The 18,710-nt window shown below is 37.8% G+C and overlaps 1 protein-coding gene across 1 annotated transcript in view; it reads right to left on the bottom strand.

Moving 5' to 3' along the window:
• Positions 1–242: 242 nt before the first annotated feature.
• Positions 243–18,710, bottom strand: part of snx19a (sorting nexin 19a) — a 186,827-nt gene continuing 168,359 nt past the window's right edge. The window contains exons 8-19 of the mRNA XM_041800642.1: positions 14,921–15,082; positions 9,642–11,138; positions 8,305–8,443; positions 6,907–7,007; positions 6,717–6,836; positions 6,360–6,478; positions 4,706–4,790; positions 4,454–4,604; positions 3,653–3,776; positions 2,733–2,917; positions 2,531–2,618; positions 243–863 (exon numbers count right to left, since the gene is read on the bottom strand). Of these exons, the coding sequence (XP_041656576.1) occupies positions 734–863; positions 2,531–2,618; positions 2,733–2,917; positions 3,653–3,776; positions 4,454–4,604; positions 4,706–4,790; positions 6,360–6,478; positions 6,717–6,836; positions 6,907–7,007; positions 8,305–8,443; positions 9,642–11,114 (2,715 nt within the window). The 5' untranslated portion in view covers positions 11,115–11,138; positions 14,921–15,082 and the 3' untranslated portion in view covers positions 243–733. The remainder of the gene's footprint in view (positions 864–2,530; positions 2,619–2,732; positions 2,918–3,652; positions 3,777–4,453; positions 4,605–4,705; positions 4,791–6,359; positions 6,479–6,716; positions 6,837–6,906; positions 7,008–8,304; positions 8,444–9,641; positions 11,139–14,920; positions 15,083–18,710) is intronic.

Genomic DNA, 18,710 nt, shown 5'->3' on the forward strand with positions numbered 1-18,710 from the left:
AGAAGAATCACTCAGAGTGCTTAAGATAACCGAATATCTGTTGAAAATGTAGCTTTCTTATTAAAAAGTTGGCTGATTTACTCAGATAGGTGTCTGGATAAAAGCAAGTTCAAAACAACAAACAAAAGTAAAGTAATCAAATCAGAGGCCTCTATCTATTAGAGGTGTTGTTTTAGGCATTAGGTGGAGTGAATAAAGGCAGGGATTTACTAATAATCATTAAATGAGTAGTCAGAATTTATTAAAAGCTCTTAAAACAAATATTCAAACACATTAGATGAGGAATTATAGTTATAAAAAATATTAATTCAGATACAAAACAAAAATATACCTAGATGCACACACAACCCAGTAGAAATGAAGTGTAATATCTGACAAATGTTCTCACTTGTTCACACTGAAAAAAGATACAAATAAAATATTAAACAGAGAAAAGTTGCTCAAAAACACCTGTTTTCTCTCCTGGTATTATTTTAGTACATGATTTTCACATTTGTGTAGTAGTATAGCCAGTTCAGGTTGCATGCTGACGCTTATCTTTCTTTTTAAGACCAATAGCTGTCTTATCTTTTTTCCTGTTAACATAACATAACAGTTACTTACAGACGACCAAACCCCTGTTAGCACAGACCAATCAGGTCGTGACTTCAGTATCTATCCCATCACCACACTCCTGATACTGAAGACCATTATCAAATGTCTTACACTTCTGAGGTATCCCATGCTGATCTGATCATACATGTGAGTTGTCCCTTTCTGTGTCCCTGGACAGGCTCTGCAGCAGAGACTTCTGGAAGGCCTCATCACATGACTCAGGGATAAGAAACTCCAGCAGCAGGTCACAGATGCAGTAGATCAGATGTCTGCACAGATTTAGACAAAAAAGGGGTTCATGAAAGGCTTTTAACAAGGTGCAAAAAAAAAAAAAAATGGGGGGCAGAAGGAGGTTTTTAGCTGTTAAATTTCCTGACTTCCTTCCATCCTTTGGATGCAGACCTGCTTTTATTTTGAAAGGAAACGAGGAACTACCGGTAGATGAAAGATTATGAAATTAGCGTAACGGTGCAAAAATGAACTTGTTATGGACTGAAAATGAAATAACAGAAAAGTGAAAAGGTTAATGTTTGACACAGGGCTGTTAAAAGATTACAAACTTTACCTCTGAACAGATTTCAAACTGTTTTAAACATGTAAAACACTTTCTGGTTTTCCTGCTGTCCTAAACTAGGGGTGTCTGACTTGTTTGGATACAGACCTGCTTTTACAGGTAGATCAAGGATTATAATATGAATTTAACCATGGATAAAAGAACTTATTATGCATTTAAAGGAAGTGAACAGTAATAAGGTAAATGTTTGATAACACAAGGAACAGATGACATATACGTTTATGGCTGTGGATTTTGTTTTCTAGAGTATGACTCAATTTAAAAAATAAATTTACATATTTCCCATCTGCTGCTTTTTCCCATATGGCTTTCACAAATTGTAATCCTAAACAATCATGCCACCCAACCTAAGCTAATTTGATTGGCTACAAGTAAAAATGACTGAAAGGTAAACTCTGACCCAGGAAGTGCTCTTCCACAGATTTCAACACATCACTCTGTCATGTTGAAGTTAGTTCCCACAGGCTGGACTTGTCTAACTGATAGGGCAACGTCACTTATGTTGCAGGATGTCTGATGCCCAAAGGCATCCTGGGAAAACTATGCAGATTAAGAAACGATTGTCAAATAATTTGACTACAGTGACATAGAATACTTAGAGTGATTGAGTACTGTTTACTCAAAACTAAAATGTGTTTTATCAGCACAAAAAAAAAAAACAGAGCGGAAATAGCTGTTTTGGATTTTTAAGTTATCACAACTCAATTCTTTAACAGCATCTTACTGTTCGGTCTTACAGTGTGACAATAAAGGCTGTTAGATTTATCAAGACATGCCACAACATGTATTGCAGTTTCTTCACATCATGCCTGCTTTAGTGTTTATTTTAGTATTTAACAGGGATTGTTTTAATCAAAATCAAAAGAATTCATTGCTTTTTTGCAATCCCTGCATAGGAAGACGTTAAATACAACAGAAAGTAGTACATAACTATTCTGAAGCGTAATGCTTTTTTTAACACAGATGTGTAAATTTCCTTCTTGAATACAACAGTTACTTTTCTCTGTTGTAAAAGTCATCAGGTGGCTTTATTTTTGTACAGTACAAACAGCAGCTGTCAGACAAAGAAACAGGATTTTTTTCCTGATAAAGATGAGCCAACGCGTAAAGCAAGGAAGGTGTTGCCAGGTTATGAATTAAAACTCAGACACTCTTGAAGGTTCATCTCTAATAACCTTTGAGCAGTTCTCACCAGTTAGCATTTGCTTAAGAGTCAGAAAGGTGATACTTTGAGTTTAAGATAGATATAAAGGCCAGTAAATGAATGAACTTCTGCATATAGTCCTGCATAAAGTGTTCATACACTTTCAGAACTTCTGAGTTTCTTCTTTTAAAATAGTAAATTCCAACTTGTTGCCTCACTTGTTTATCTGATGATCCTGTAAAGACTCCAGCATCATCTCCAGGCTCTTTCTGTACTTCTCACTTCCCAGCAGGTCCGTTATCAGTTCTGTTCAGGTACAAGCAGATCAATCAGAAAGTATTAAACTGATCCAGAAGCACATCAAACAGTATTTAATGAACTGTAGACAGCCACAGTCTGAATCTTACAGCTGCTTTATACCTGGGAGCAGCTGCATCAGACAGTCCAGGCATTGCTTCTTGGTCTCCTCTCTTTCTGCAGCGCTGCGCTCAGGTCGTGGTTGAGCAGGCAATGTGCCACCAGGCCATACAGCTTCCTGCAGCACTTGTAGGTAAATCACCCAGCAGGGGGCGCTGGTAAGGTGAGCGACTCCTACATCTAGCCAGCTGAGACAGAATCAAACAAAATAGTGCATACTTCACTGGGAGTGTCTACTTCTTTCTACCATTCAAACATGCTTTAAGAGACGGACGTGCACACCAGAGGAGGAAACACAAACAAAGCATGCTTAAATCTCTAAACATTGTTTACTGACATGCTTAGTGAACCCCTAAACTCCCAGAGGCTGAGGTCATGTCCAAAGGCAGAGGTCAGTGTAATCAGTAAATGACAGCAGGACACTGGAGATTAGACCAGTACTTTTCCCACAGACTGTGAGGGGAAAAAAGCCCAGTGGTAACACAAGATTCCCAGTTAGCCATAAACAGTGAATTCAAAGAAGAAAAAAATATTTTAAAAGGCAATCAGGGAGAATGGCATGCAGCTTCTTGGTGCTACAAACCCCTTAGTGTTTCATAAAGCCATCCATTATAGAGGGAAAGATCCAGCATCCAGAGGATCAGCTGGACAAGGAAAAAACAACCAAAATGTCATTTCATATGCAGTAAAAAACGTGTGAATTGTCTCACAGTTATAAATAGATTACAATGGATCAGTAATTCGGGGAAATTGTTCCAGAAGGCGTCAGCTGAATAGTAGATGGCTGTTTTATTCTGTGCAGCTGGACAACTTAATTGCTTCTATAATATTCATTGTATAGTTAAAGCAAAGATGATGAAGAGTTAGACTGTTAACTAAAATCACCATAAAATATGGCATTATGATAATGGCAGGAGTCATACCTCTCAATGAAGGTGCCAAAGAGTAGCCTGATGGTCTTCTGTATGTTTTCTGTGCACAGCCAGCTCCACTGATCCTTCATCAGCAGACATAAAATGTTCAAAGCAACATCTGCCACAGCTGTGTCTGCAGTAAAAACAAGACAGGAACAAGGTGACTGACTATGAAATATACAGCATATCTTTCAAACAAAAAAATGAATGATGGAAAAGAAGTATCACAAATAATGGGCAAAAAAATAGAGTGGATTACTGCTGCCCTCTAGTGGGTTATCTGTATTACTGCATCCAGATTTTGAACATAAAATGTACGGATAAAATCAGTGGAAGCTTGTCAGTAGAGGATGCCACCTCCACCTTTCCTTTTTGGGTAAAATGACAGACCTTTCCCATGGATACATACATCCTTTTATTATTGTTCACGCTTACGCCATTCTGCAACCAGTCCAGGGCCGCCAGTCAATTACAGGGCCAACAGAGACAAACATTCACAACTACAAGCACCTAAGGGCAATTTAAAGTCATAAGTTAACCCAGCGAGCAGGTCTGTAGATGGAAGTCATACCTAATTAAACAAAGAATAGATGTACAACTGATGCAGTTCAAACCTCATGCCTTTTGTAAATACAGTGTTACAATTTCATTTCGCAGACACTTCTGTAACAGCTTATGCGCAGATGAGTAAAAATTAAATTTCTACTTTATCATCAGTTTTGTGCCATGGATGGATAAGGGCCAATCTATAGTGGTAGTTGGCTCATATCATGACTGTCTTTTCCATTACTTTTCATTTAACTTGCAAACCTGTGCTGTGAGTTTTCCCTGAAGTCTTCTTGTCTTTTCCTGACTGCTCACAACTCTGTCTTCTCGTCTTTTTCCCATCCGGCTCACACAGAAGTCTCTCCTGCTCTTGGACAAAGTTCTCCAGGCCTGACAGTGACATTCCATTGAGGACCTGAAGAGCAACAATTGGAGATGCCACCATGTAATCCGCATCCAGTATCTGTTTAAACACATTTATCAATCAGAGATTGTGAGCACAGTATGGTGACTTACAGAGCTGCCCTCACTGAAGCAGTACGTCACTTTAGGATGAAGGTCGGGTATGTTGAGAGGGGAAATTTTGCTCATGAGTCTCCTGCTTTATGCAAAAGAATAAAAAGTTAAATTAGACACATTCTTAAGAACACCAAAGAAATAAGATCACTCAAGTGTCCTGTGCTCTAAAGTGATGCTGTATGCATGCATGGGCCTCTTTCACACATGAAATCCAGCAGGAAGGAGCACGAAATGACACAAAAAGAACACCGCAGGAGTCATAATGTAATGACACAGAAAACTTAACATAGCTTAGTTTCCCTGACCAATAAAGATCTGCTCAAAGACTGAGATGGGTCACACTAAAAATTCATTGAATCAGCCTACAAAACATGTTAGAGACAAAAACATGTTAGGGTTTGATAACCATACAGTCTGTGACCTCAATCACAACCTAACCAGTAAAATAAAAAGACAACAATCAAAGCTGAGAAACAGGATGCCATGGTTTAATGTGGTCAGACTGAAGCACTTCTTTGTTCAATATTCAGACTCTACATTAAATATGAAGCTTCATCCCTCATCAACATCTCATTTAAGGACCCTGATCATTTGACTTTGATTGAGTTGCTTTTTACAACATTTAGTGTTAGACGTTGACCATGAAGTCAGATCTATAAATCAATAATCAATACCCTGCTACTGTTCAGTGCTCATTTGCACATAAATTGTGCTTTCATATTGTTCTGTCTTATTCTTCTGCCCATCCATTGCACTTCTTTTCTTCACACTTATTGCATTTTGTGCAATCATCCCAGGGTAGAAATGAGAGCAGTTTGACGTAATCAAGGGTGGAAGTAACAAAAAGTGATGATAAAAATTGAAATGGTGAAAATGCATGCGATTCGAAATATAAAGAACACAAATCCATGCATATTAAAAAATTAAGCTTTGAATGAAGCCTTGCACGTTATTTGCAAATAAAAATGACAATCATCATTCATTCCAGTGGAGGAGTTTCACATATTGCATGAAAATATCAGCTCACTCTCCATCACAGATTTTTTTACTTAAGGAAAATCCCACCCAGTTACCAGAGAATTGCTGCAATATTACAAGGAATCACTTGATAATTAACATATTATTACTAGGTAAATACTTCCTTAACATCACCATGCCTACAAGTTATTAGTAGGTGATTACCACCTCATTCCTGAGAAATTACTAGATAATTACATTTACTACTATGAAATAACTTGGTAATTAGGGCCCACTACAATAAAGTGCAGCCAAAAATTTTTGCTATTTGCATCAACTTATGCAGCTCAACAATTAAGAGGAATGTTGTGCATGTGTGAAAGGGGCACATGATTGAACTGAATGCTGTAAGACAGAAGCATGTCTCCTCACCTGCTGGTCAGGGAGCCTCTATTGTGGGTGAATGTAGATAAAACACAAGGAAAACTTACTGCTTCACACAGTCAGATAAATAGTGAATCCCTAAATAATGTTGCATCTCTAAGACTAAAATGTATCTAGAATGACTCAGTCTAAAAGGGAGAGTGATTCTTGGTTTTATCAAGAGAAAATGCTAATCATATTGAGGGATTATAGCCTATTTGTTTAATTTCTGGGGAGGTCATATAGCATTGTGATGTCACATGTCTTTCACCTGTATTTTCTGTTGTCCACTGTTCTTCCATCAGCGTCTCCTTCAGACTCCTCTGTCGGACTGTTGAGATCAGGATGAGGGAACGCTGTTTTCAATGTGTCCAAAGCGTTTTCCACCATCTTTAAAGGCAAACAAGTTGGATTAGACATGAGATAACTAAAGTGACATTCCTGAAAAAAAAAACATTTAATACAGTAGATAAACCAGGGCAAAAACAAACAATTATCTCTCAGGAAGGAAAGGGATTTGATTTGACTGAATTTACCTGGATTTTGTGGATTTTTCTCTCATGTCAGAGCTCACAGATCATGAGTTAGAATTAAACTGTCAGCATAGGTTTGAAAGATTATTTCTCACCTTATCAATTCTTGATTTGGTGAAAGGCTTTTTTTCAAAATAAGTGCAACCATCTGAGTTCAGAGCCAAGAACTCCTGCATGTCCTCGCTGTTCGATGTCTCGGGGATGCTGCTTAATTGCTAGAAAAAAAATGTGTTCAATTACGGTAAAAGAATCTTTTAATTGCTAAAATATGATTTAAATACCTACTTTCAGGAATGTATCCAGTTGACCTTTACGGGCTTCGACCTTTTCACTGTCTGCATTTCCAAACAGGAGGTCAGGGAACATCTTCTTTGGACCTTTGACATCTGAAATCCATAAAAGTTGTGATGTGGAAAAGCTCATCAATCTTACAAATCAACAAACCTTTGCAGTTTTTATTTGGTAATAAAGGAAAGATAAGCTAAGAAACAAAGATGACAAATACTAGATATTATGAAGTTCATTTTAGTTGGAGACAGTAATGATGTCTGTTACCCTGTTAGCTTCAATCTCTTTGCTTTTTTTGTCAAGTGCATGTGTAAATTCAGTTTTTAACAAATAAACGCATCTAGTTCACTTTTTATGTTCCTCTATTCAGTCAATCACTGTGAATCTTTTCTGTGAAAAAAATCAACAAAGGCTGTTTTGCCAGAGTGTAGTTAATAACTTATGAAACCTACCCCATAGAAGAAAAAAGAAACGCAATCAGAAATAAATAACAACTGTTTTTGCCTGGTTTGCCTTTGTAGGTCATGTAGAGGCTTCAATTTGACCATGTTTGTCTCATGACCAGCTAAAACCACGTCACAAGAGCTTTAAACAATGATTACTGAATCTATCTATTATCAACACTGCTGTTCAAGGTCAAGGGGGACTGGAGGTGGGGTTCACACTGGACTGGCTATGAGTCAATCACAGGGCCGGCATCTAGACACAAATAAGAAGGCACAATCACACCTATCATTTAGTGTAACCATCAACCTAACAAGCTTTGGGCTGTGGGAGGAAATACCCTGAGCGAACCAACCAGTGTACAGAGAGAGCATGCAAACATCACACAGAAAAGCCCTGTCCAGTTGGGATCAATAGCCTTCTTGCTGTGAGGTGGCAGTGCTAACCACTTCACAACCATGCAGATTACTGAATCTTTTTTTGATCAATTCCAACAAACTCTTCAGACTTTCTAACTAGCTATGAAAAAGATTTTAAATATCCTGATGTCCGAATTAATTCAATAACAAGACCTGAGTATGATGCAGCAGTTGGGCCAATTTGGGTTTCTGTGTTTTTCCTAAGGACATTTCAACACATGACTGCAGGAGCTGGGGATTGAACCACACGACCATCCTGCTGAGAGACAACCAACTGTACCAGTGATCTGCAGCCACATATGTGTTGTAAAAAGAAAACTAAGCAATCTAATTCATACACAATTCTACTACAGATGCATCTTGAAGAGATATCTCAACAGTTTTTAAGTTTCTTGATAACATAGTCCTCATACTGTAAATCACATTATATCATATGTACTACTTCAGGGTTGTCGATATTGGCACAATATAAACTCCCTTACAGCAGCCCTGAGTTCCTGATAAATGAAACAAGATGATAATCATTTCTTACTCTTGATCAACTTCTTGACTTCAGGCTTCTCCTCTAAACGGGTCTGTAAGTTGAGGAACTCGCTGTACCTCCTGTTGACAGTGCGACAGGATGCGGGCTGCTGACCACCATCTGTCTTGGCTTCAGACAAAGTCTCAAACTGTGACAGAAGAAAAACAAAGGAAAATTTCAGTTTGACAAGAGTACAATTCAAATACAGAGGTGGGACTGAGGGTTGACTTTTATTGGCATACCATTCAAAATCATACCATAACATTAGAAGTGGAAATAGAGCACAACGATTGCATTCAAGTAAAAGTGAAAAGTATTTAATTTAAACTTAAGGTGTTAAATATTTTACAGTATGACAGAGCTGCAGTAACTCTTGAAAACCTGTGGCAGAGTGGGTCTCCTCTGGCAAGAACAAAGCCGAGGGTCAACCTCATAGCAAGGCGATGCATACTGATGAAGAATATACACCATACTTCCTTTAGGAACACCTAGTGTCACAGCCTGCAACTCTAACTTGGTCGATAGCTTCACTCATGGTGCAACTGTGTCTCACATCAAAAACAACAAAAATCCACAAGAAACACACGCAAAAAAAACCCCAGCAGGGAAAATTGCTCAATTATAGAAAACTGAGCGAATGTAATTAGTTACTTTCCTTCCCTGTGTGCCATACCATACAGATCAATACCACACAGTACATAATTGTACAATTCAACGTGAAAAAAAGGCCGTTACATAATAGTGCAGTACATTTTATTATGAGATGATACATTACAGTGCAATGAAATACAATATGAAACAGTATCATACAATAGGATATATATATGTCATACATGCTAGTATAGTAGCATAGTCTAGTACTATAATATCCCGGCAGTTTTTTGATAAATTAATTGCAAGACAGCCATACAATAAATCCTAATATATCACTAACTAAAGTATATATATATATATATATATATATATATATATATAAAAAGTTTAAGAGCAGGATTAACATATTTGTTCCCTATATTTGCTGTCTGTTTCACCTCTTTTTAGATTTTATTTTTTAACTTCTCTTCTACTATCCAATATTTTTGTGCTGCCTTCTTTTTTATTTTCGTCTATTTTCTTTTTCGTCTGTATCATCACTTATTATAAGTGACAAGTCATCAAATAATAACAGAGTGAGCCAAAGTGCCAGGGAACATTGCTTAGAGCACCAGATTTACTTTCCTAAATAAAAATGACTATTTGGTGCAAACAATTTGATGATTGTATCACAGGAGTCAGAACAATGATACACTTGTTCCAACTCTATTCAAGTATGAGTCTTAAATAAAAGAAGTAGGGAGTTTTGTTACCTTTATAGTGTAAAGAGTGAAGGGGTGTAAGCCTGTACTGCGCTGCTCCATGGCATTTACTGTTCCAGAAATCTGCACGTTCCGGATGTTCACAGCTGCAGCCAGGTTGTTTGGGGGATCAAAGCTGCAGGGGCTCAGACAAAGTCCTCTTGGAGAAAGAACTGGAGATTTCTCCTGGGCTATGCCGGCCGGCCATGGGGAGTCCTCAGGCGCCACCGCCTTTGGCCCCAGATTTTTCAGAGGAGCGAAGCAGCCAAAGTCTTCATCATCTTTAATAGTACAGAAATTCTTTGGAGGACCACAGTCACAGAGGCCTCCTCTGAGGTCATCATCAGAGTCAGACTGAATCAAGGAGTCTAAACAAGTCAATTTAGTCTCTGATGAGCGGCAGTAATTTCTGGATGTGAGAGAACAGCAGTTGACTTTGCATGGCTTGAGCAAACCTGGGTGGCATCCTTCTACTCTCCCTGCAGAAATCAGGCTGACCATGCTGCCCTGTGATGAATCCCTCTGACTCTGCAGCTCATCACAGTCTGAGAAGCTTCTGCTGGCAAATGTTGCATGATCAGAAGAAGACTCTGACTTGCATGTGGTCCAGGACTCCTGCTGAATTGGACACCTGTACAAAGCATCTGCAGGGAGCTCATCCACATTGATTGATTGGTTGATTGGTTCTCTGGACCTGGTGATTATGTCCACGATGGTTTGGTTGAGCCAGTCAGGATCAGACACCCTGCTAATGAGAGGCAGCAGCACGTTGCAGGTGATGAGTTCTGTGACTACATAACCTCCGGTTCTTGTTTCCATCTGAGGATACGGAACAAGCACATGTAAGACGAGGTTTACTAGAGCTCTGGAGTAGGTGAGCTCGGTGGCTGCACTGTTCACAGCAGGGTGAGGGGAGTCTACTTCACTGTAGAGCTGCCACAGGCTGATTCTCCCCTTCTCAGTCGACTGTATCTGCCTCGCTGTCATGTAGCTCTGTAGGTGACCACCATAGAGCTCAAGCAGCCGTTGAACCAGCGCTTTTCTGTCCAGACGACACGCACGCTCCTTCAGCTCCATCACTGACTCCAACATCGAGTTACGCACAGCATGTTCAAACTCCCCCTCCACCCCCGGCAGCAGAGTTCGATACCACGAGGAAACAAAGTCACGCACAGCTTTGTGGACGACGCTGTGGATCTCATGGTTCAACCTCCACTCGTGTTCAGGTGAAGACAGTGGCGGGTTCACTTTACCAAGAGGCAGAAAATGTTCTAGGTGGAGAACACTGTTTGCATCCAGCATAGCACGGGACCCCAACCAGCCCCCAAGAACCACCAGGAGGCTGGTGAAGATGCAGAGTAGCCAGACGTTCACAAGGAGGTGGAAGAGTACAAGCCATGCCAGCAGAGCTCCCAGTCCCAACAACCGCCGCTGACCCAGAACCTCTGACAGAGACCAGTGATTAGACACCTTTGTGGATGGCATCTCTGTCTGTAGGTGTCATAGGTCCTGTTGGGAAAAATGTATTTCATGTTATTATTACATGTTATATACCAAACAGCCAGACTAACAAAGTAATGCTTTGCATTGCTCACTTTATTTCTGTACACTGAATAGCATAAAACACAGTGATAAGTAGGCAGATTGCAACACTTGGTTGCAAGACCTCACTTGCACAACCTTTTTGAGTATATTGACTGGGCTTTAAGGTCAGGCTTGCTTATGGCTCCAAATACACATTTTTAATCTTTAATGACCTGAAAGCTTTCTTGATCTTTTTTTTTTGTTGGATCATTTGCTACAGTGTTGCAGGTCTGCAGAGACCTTTAGAGGGGCAGGTGCTCAAAGTTAAAACTGGTACATGGAACGATAAATATGAGTTGGTTCATTGATTAAAAACAATTAAATACAAACTCTCTTGATGAATTATTAATTTCAGTCTTATGGAATTGATTAAATGTTCAGTCATTAAAAACAAATCTGAAATTTAAGGATCCTGCTTTTTAAATCTGAGGCTTTCTGCTTTTCTTTGTTATTATAAATGAAGAGATACCATTAAGAGATACCATAAAGAAAAGTTACCATTGTCTTTTGTCTCCTAAAGCTGAGTTTGATCATCACTGATGAGAGATCCACATGGCAGTGCAGCAGCTCAGCTGAGACCTCTCTTCCTCTCCCCTCCTCTCTCCTGTTGCATTTTTTTTCTTTTCCTTCCTATCTTTCTTTGCTATTTCTCCAAACAGGAGAAAAAGCAGGAAAGCAGACAAGCCACTATGTTACGAATTAAGTAGCTCCTAATTTGATGCTGTAATCGAAACAAAGTCAAAGTTCATGCAGAAAGATATGCACTACAACACGTGAGGTGCACTAGGACATTTAGTACAACAGCTGTTTTTCAGACGTGGGTAAAAATTACTCCGCTCCCACACTCCAACCTTATTTTGACTTTGGAACATTAAACGTGGAGACTTGGTTGCAATACACTCACCAGCAGCATTAGAAATCCCTTCTCAGGTAAAGAATCTCTCATCTCCTCTGAGTCACAGCTGCTACCTGCAGCCACAAAAGACCTCAGGTGGAAGGTTATCATGTGACGTCAACTATCGGTTGCCAGCTCATTTTACCTATTAGCAAAATTGCTTTTTAAAATGTTATCTTTTTATTTGCTAAGGGAAAAATAGGTTGTCATACATGGCCTTCAAAATAAAATTTAATAAGATCAAAGACCCACAGTTCCCCCCTCTGCACGTGCCTGCAGTGTTGACTCTTGTGTTTACATGGATAGCAGAGCTGTTGCTGGGCTGGTCTTTTATTGAGGAGTGTCTGCTTGTTTTAAATGAGTAATACAGCTAACTTCTTGCTCTATTCAATCAAATTCAACTGCTTTGCCCCCCCTATTTTTCTACCCTCTAATCATCAGCATATGTTGAGGCAGGAAAAACCCTTTCACTCTATTCATACAAGCAAAATTGTCTTTATGACAAACTTGATGTGTTTTAATCATGAAACATGTTTTTCTACAGAGGTAAGGCAATGTGTTTGAGCCAAAGTTAACAGTTTGAGTGAAATGAATTGGTCACAAGAACACAGAAGTTTTGATCTATACATTCTGAAATCGTCAAATTGATTTGTTTAAAATTCCTTTATGACTTTCTCACTTAAAAGTCATCTCAGTCATAGTCGCAGCAACTCCTCAGAGGTGCTCACCTCATGAAGAAAGGTAGCCTGGTGGATTCAGTTACTTCTTTCAGAAAAGTTTATCTTATTCTACCACTGATTATTTTAATTAACTGTACATTTTTGCTGGTGTCCTTTAATTGTTTGTTTGATTGTTTAAATCAGCTGTTTATAACACATTTTGGTTTTTGATTTAAAATTCATGATCTGTGTCTCAGGATCATTCTTGTTCAGTGATAACTCAAAATCTCCTTGATTGGTTTTCTTCAAACTTTGCACAAACAACTCTGCCTCAAGAATGAGGTCAAAGGTCAAGGTCATCTGGCCACTTGCTTATAAAATTTCTACAAATTACTCTTGCACAGAAACCACTGCAGCCCTTCCTATGGACAGTCCTTTAACTGTCTGCCAATTGTTTATTCACTGAGAAATTCAACCACCAGGCAGTAGTTCTCAGCAGTGTAGTAATGCCTGCAGAAGTGGCTTTACTCTTTACTTATTACCAATTCTTTTAACCAGCCTGTCCAGTTAAGGCTAGCTTATAAACAAAGACATGTTAGACCATCTTTCATTTTTACTTCATTGAAAAATGGGCCTTTAGTATTTGTACATTGTTACTCAACTTCTAATGCCTCAGAGAGTTAGGATCATTTTGAAATAAACATTAAGATCGGATTTTAGGATCTCTGCTGGCCCAAGGACTAGTGGCTGCAAATGACTACATGATTATTAGTAAGCTGTTATCCATGAGTGAGCCAGTTCAAAGAGACAACGTTTTTGAATGATAAAACCATTTCATATTGTTATTATTATTATTTTTAAATGCATGCATATTTTTTGTATGAGTCTTTGTGTTATGTGATTGGTCAGTAGGGGTGATCTTTTCTCCACACTGCTCTATCACAGGTACTCCACACATTAGGAACACATGCTTAACTGTTTTTTATATCAGATATGTCATACAGCCAAGCCGGTAAACAGGTTTTATTTACCCACAAGGTGTTTTGGGGAGACTGTAAATTAAAAAAAGAACAACAACACAATATTTTCATTAATTAAAAAAATTCTGCATGATTAAAGTAAAATACAAGAAAAAATATATCAATCATATGTAATGACACTGCTGAATTTAGAAGGTCAAAAGAAGTCAAATATATTTTCAAATGAAGAGCTGTTTCGGAGGAGTTGAAAAAGCCAGAGCTTCTTGCAGAGAATCCCGAATCACTAAAAAGAGCCAGAGTTTCCATCACTTATGACTGTGCATTTAAGTGAACTATTCCATATTCTTCAGCATTGTTGGGTCATGTGTAACAAAGCAACGTATGAGTGTACTCATATTCGTTTTTTGTCCCCTTGCCATCCTAGGAGAGGGGATTTAGAAGTGGGTACACCCCAAAGAGACTGGAAAGTAAGTGGGTATATCCCATATACTGGCAAATATTCTGCACTGCATCCCTGGTTCTACTTATTATCATAATATTATTCACTCTATAACTCCATTAATCATGTTTACATGTCATGCTTCAGAAATTTGAAGTAGCTCCCAAAGCACTTAGAGTCAAGCAGAGCTACATTATTTGTAAATGTCCTAATAAAGTGACTCCGCTGTCTGTTCATTTAAATCAATATAGATTTTTTTTTATTTGACAGAAACGGTGAAATTTAACAGTTCTGATACAGAACATGAAATTGATTTAATTTCCAGCTCTTTTCTCTGGTCTGGCCTTTAAGCAAACATAATAGAAAATGAATATACAATATTCTGTATTGTACATCTTCATAATAATCATATAATACATTAAAAATGAAAAATATAACAAAATACATACAAGGTAATGATAACCAGAAAACTAGATTTTTTATAGAATTCATACACTGTGTTTTCTGTTTACTGAATTGTTGTTTAAAGGAGGCATAAGTGAACGGATTTTAATTTTGTGTCACAATTACCCCTTCCACGCTGGACAGCTAGCTTAAGTAGCAACAAAACAATGTATTCACCTAGCATTAAGCACACCTGTAGCTTGTTAGCCTGCAGTTTAAGGTTATCTAACCAACAGCAGACTTCAGATATTATAATTTTAAGACAAGTTAAACAGTAAAATACACATTACCTTTAAGGTTCTTGGAGCTCTACTAAACGAACACAGGCAGTTAAAGACGTCCTTCTCTTCCTGAACATGGCTTTAATCCTTCAACAAAGATTATCAGGATCAGACTGCAGGTCAACAGACACTCACAGCCCATATGGACAGGAACTAGTCCAACAGATCTCCCTGTTAACACAGTTTAAGAGTTGGTGAGTGTTCACTGCAAAATAAAACTTTAAGAGAAAGTTTGCAGATGATGATTAAAAAAAAGAAAGAAAGAAATGAAGGGATAAATTGTAAAGAAGTGCAGAAAAACCATCAGTCAGAAATCTTTCAATTTACAATTAAGTCATTTATGTCTAAACGATACATACACACATACAGTATTAAGTTTTTTTTATTATGTGTTTTAATTAGGAAAATATGTTCCAAACTGAACTATATAGCATGCTGTCAATGTACTTGTGTTTCCAGGTCTTAAATCTGTATTTGCATTTAGTGATACACCTCAGCTATTTATCATTTATTTATTTTCCAACTTGCTTCCGTTGTTGCTCTCTTTATGCAAGGGCTGTTTTTATTTGAAGAGTGCTATTCAAGCTCAAGTCCATGAACCTTTTACTATGATAATGGTGAGTGTTTAGCTCTAATCTTCATGGGCCCCTAATTGGCAGTTGCTTCCACAACCTGGGATGTTATCAGCTCTTTGCTCCATTACTTCTGCCTTGTTGGCACAATGAACCAGTCTTGTCTTTGAGTGAATTAACATCAAGGAAAGAAAGGGATATAAGTACTGATGTTTCCTTTTATGCATTTATTTTTGCATATTTCCCCAACATTCCTTGGTTTTACTTTTTCTCATTTTTTTTCCATCCACAAGTCAACTATCACTCTTGAAAAGTAGAGGTACATAGGACACAAAGAAATCATCACCTTTGAGCATCACTTACATTAAAATATATTTATTACAGCTTTATATGTAGTTTTTTCTTGTAATTCTAAAATTAAATTATAACAAAAATGAAACTGCAACACTGCATACATCAAAAAGAATATACTATCAAGGAAAACCTTACTTCCTAGTTATTCTTCCTTCTAAAAATCCTGGTTGCTTAACAGATAATAGTTTTAACACAAACAAAAGAATAATAATGAGGATATTCAAAATTCAGCAGCCTTATAGTAGTTTAACAAAGTTAAATATGTTGTGGACATTATGTAACTAAAGCCAATCTGCCTTTGATGGTTTTCATGAAGTGGATGATTTTATCACTTTTTGTCCTCTTACATAAGCAAGACGTTTGCATCAGACCGATGAGGTGGTCTTTGCACATGTAAGTACATTTTGTCCTTTCTCCACTTCTTTATGTATATTTTATATCATCATGGAAAAATGTAAACATATACTGCTCTCTAACATGTTTCAAACCTTCCACTGTCCCTCCCTCAGTCTTTCCTTTTTTTACATCTTTATTGAGAAAGAACAAAGTATACAAGAACAGTATACAGAGAAAGAAACACAGATAGCATAGCCAGAGGTTAAGTCTGTCACATTATACAAAAACACTTAGAGCAGAGCATATTTTCAAGGTTTTGAATGCTTTTTGTTGTCAGATTTATCTATTGGCTGTATGTATTGTTCAACATCTTTGACAAAAAAGATAAAGTTGGGTTTTTTGTTACTGTCTTAGCATTTGTAGATGAAAAATTGGCCAAAATAATTAACGAGTTTATAAGAAAAAAATGCTTTTCTTCTTTCTTTGACCTTTTGTTAAAACAGAATACAAAATTTTCCCACAACAAAGCGAAGTCTTTGAAAACATAATCAATGATAAATCTACTGAAGTCCTTCCATAGTTTTTTGGTATGTGGACAATGGCAAAATAGATGTAACACTGTCTCTGGGCGGTCCTCACAGAAAGAACAGTCTGTATTTAACTCTCTCTTGAATTTTACCATGTAGTGATTGGCAGGATAGGATTTATGAATAATTCTGGAGGATACTTCCTTCACCTTATTCATGATGAGGTACTTAGGGCTGGGTGATATGGCCTTAAATGTATATCCCGATATATTTTTGCTATATCCCCATACACAATATGTATATATGTAACACTTTGAAATGTCCTCTAAGTGGATGTATAACATTTTATTCAGCCCCAAATGACACTAGTTTGGTGATTAAAATAGACTGCACTATTGGATTTTTAATCAAATTGTATGCATAAAGGGGAAAAATCAATATTTATTTAAATTTAGCACACTGTTTTATTTGAAAAGGACTTCATTCAATCTTTCACTAATAAATCAAACATACATAAATCGTGAAATAGTATTTTACAGTGTATGGAAAGTTCTGAAATGTTTTCTGTGTTATGTTTACTATTACTGGTTATTAAATGATAATTTTCCTCATTAAAGGCGAAGCAAACCTACTCAAAACTCACCAACCCTGCATGCAGTCAAAGGCCAAAACCCAGCAGTCTAGTCATTCAGGCTAACAGCTGTGATTACATTAGTCTGTTATCTGTGCTGATGAAAGCTGGAGCAGTTTCTGACAAGTTCATGACATGAGAGCGTCTTTAGACTGTACTCAAGAAGATCTTCTGTGTGATCATGGCGGGGAGCTCGTGTGGAGTCAGAAAGTTTTTAACTTCCATTTATTGGTGTTTTGAATTGTTAGGCTGAGTTGAGGAGAAATGGATCACATTGGCCAGCTGCTGGGGCATCTTCTCTCTGACATGTACCACTTTGACAGGGAGTTTTCAGCAAAATGAAAAAATTATGTAGCGACGTGTTGCATTACTGCCGCCGTTATCTCGGCATCATCTTGTGGCACATTTTAACGTGAGTTCGACCTCTTCCTTTTTACAGCAGAATCTCTACCAGATGACAGACCCAGCGCTGTTTCTCGAAGTCTGTCTCTGAATCCAGATAACTAGCCGCTAACTCACTACGCTGCTCTGTTTACATCCTTCCTCTCCCATAATTCTCTCTCCTCTGCTGACACAAACACGCACATGTGTAGAGGAGTTTTCTGGATGGGTGGGGGAGTGAGCTCTCTGCTGTGAAAGATGCATTCAGGGACAATGGGAGAAGCAAAACTCCAGCGATAAACGCACGCTGACGACTCAAAACTTACACATAATTTATACTCAATGTTGGCGATATAGTCATCGACAGCTTGCGTGGGAAAAGTCGCGATACATCAAGTATACTCGATATATTTCCCACCCCTATGTGGAATCACCCAAACCTTGTTCCAATCATTGTCATTCACAAAGCGTTTCCAATATTCTATTACATGTGAAACAGAAACAACTTCTTTCTGAAATAAAGCATCTAACTGTCTATTGTTATTATGAGAAAGTGGTGAAAAACAGATCTTTCCTGTGGGTGAGTCAGTTGGATCAGGTAAAGAGACTGAAGGGAGTGGAAGATTAGGAAGATTTCTAAAAAGCATTAAAGTACCAGAGGGGATAGCATCAAACACTATGGCAAATTCTTTGGGGGTGACTGGAAAATTATAGGAAGATAAAAATTCTATATAAGCAAGCAAAAGTCCCTCTCATTAAACAGCTCCTTCACCAGGAGAATATTGTGTTGAACCTATCTTTCCAGAAAAAGTGACTTATTCTTAAACAGAATGTCTCTGTTATTACAAATAAGGTACCTGTGAGGTGAGAAAAAATTTTAAATTCCAAATTGAGACTGGATTTTAAGGAAGTGTTGCATCCAATTATTTTAAAGGTATTATTAAGAGTGGCAAAATCTAAAAAAATTAAGCTCCCTGTATTCATAGTCATTCACAACA

The sequence above is a fragment of the Cheilinus undulatus genome, linkage group 12 (assembly GCF_018320785.1).
Source record: "Cheilinus undulatus linkage group 12, ASM1832078v1, whole genome shotgun sequence".
NCBI lineage: Eukaryota > Metazoa > Chordata > Actinopteri > Labriformes > Labridae > Cheilinus > Cheilinus undulatus.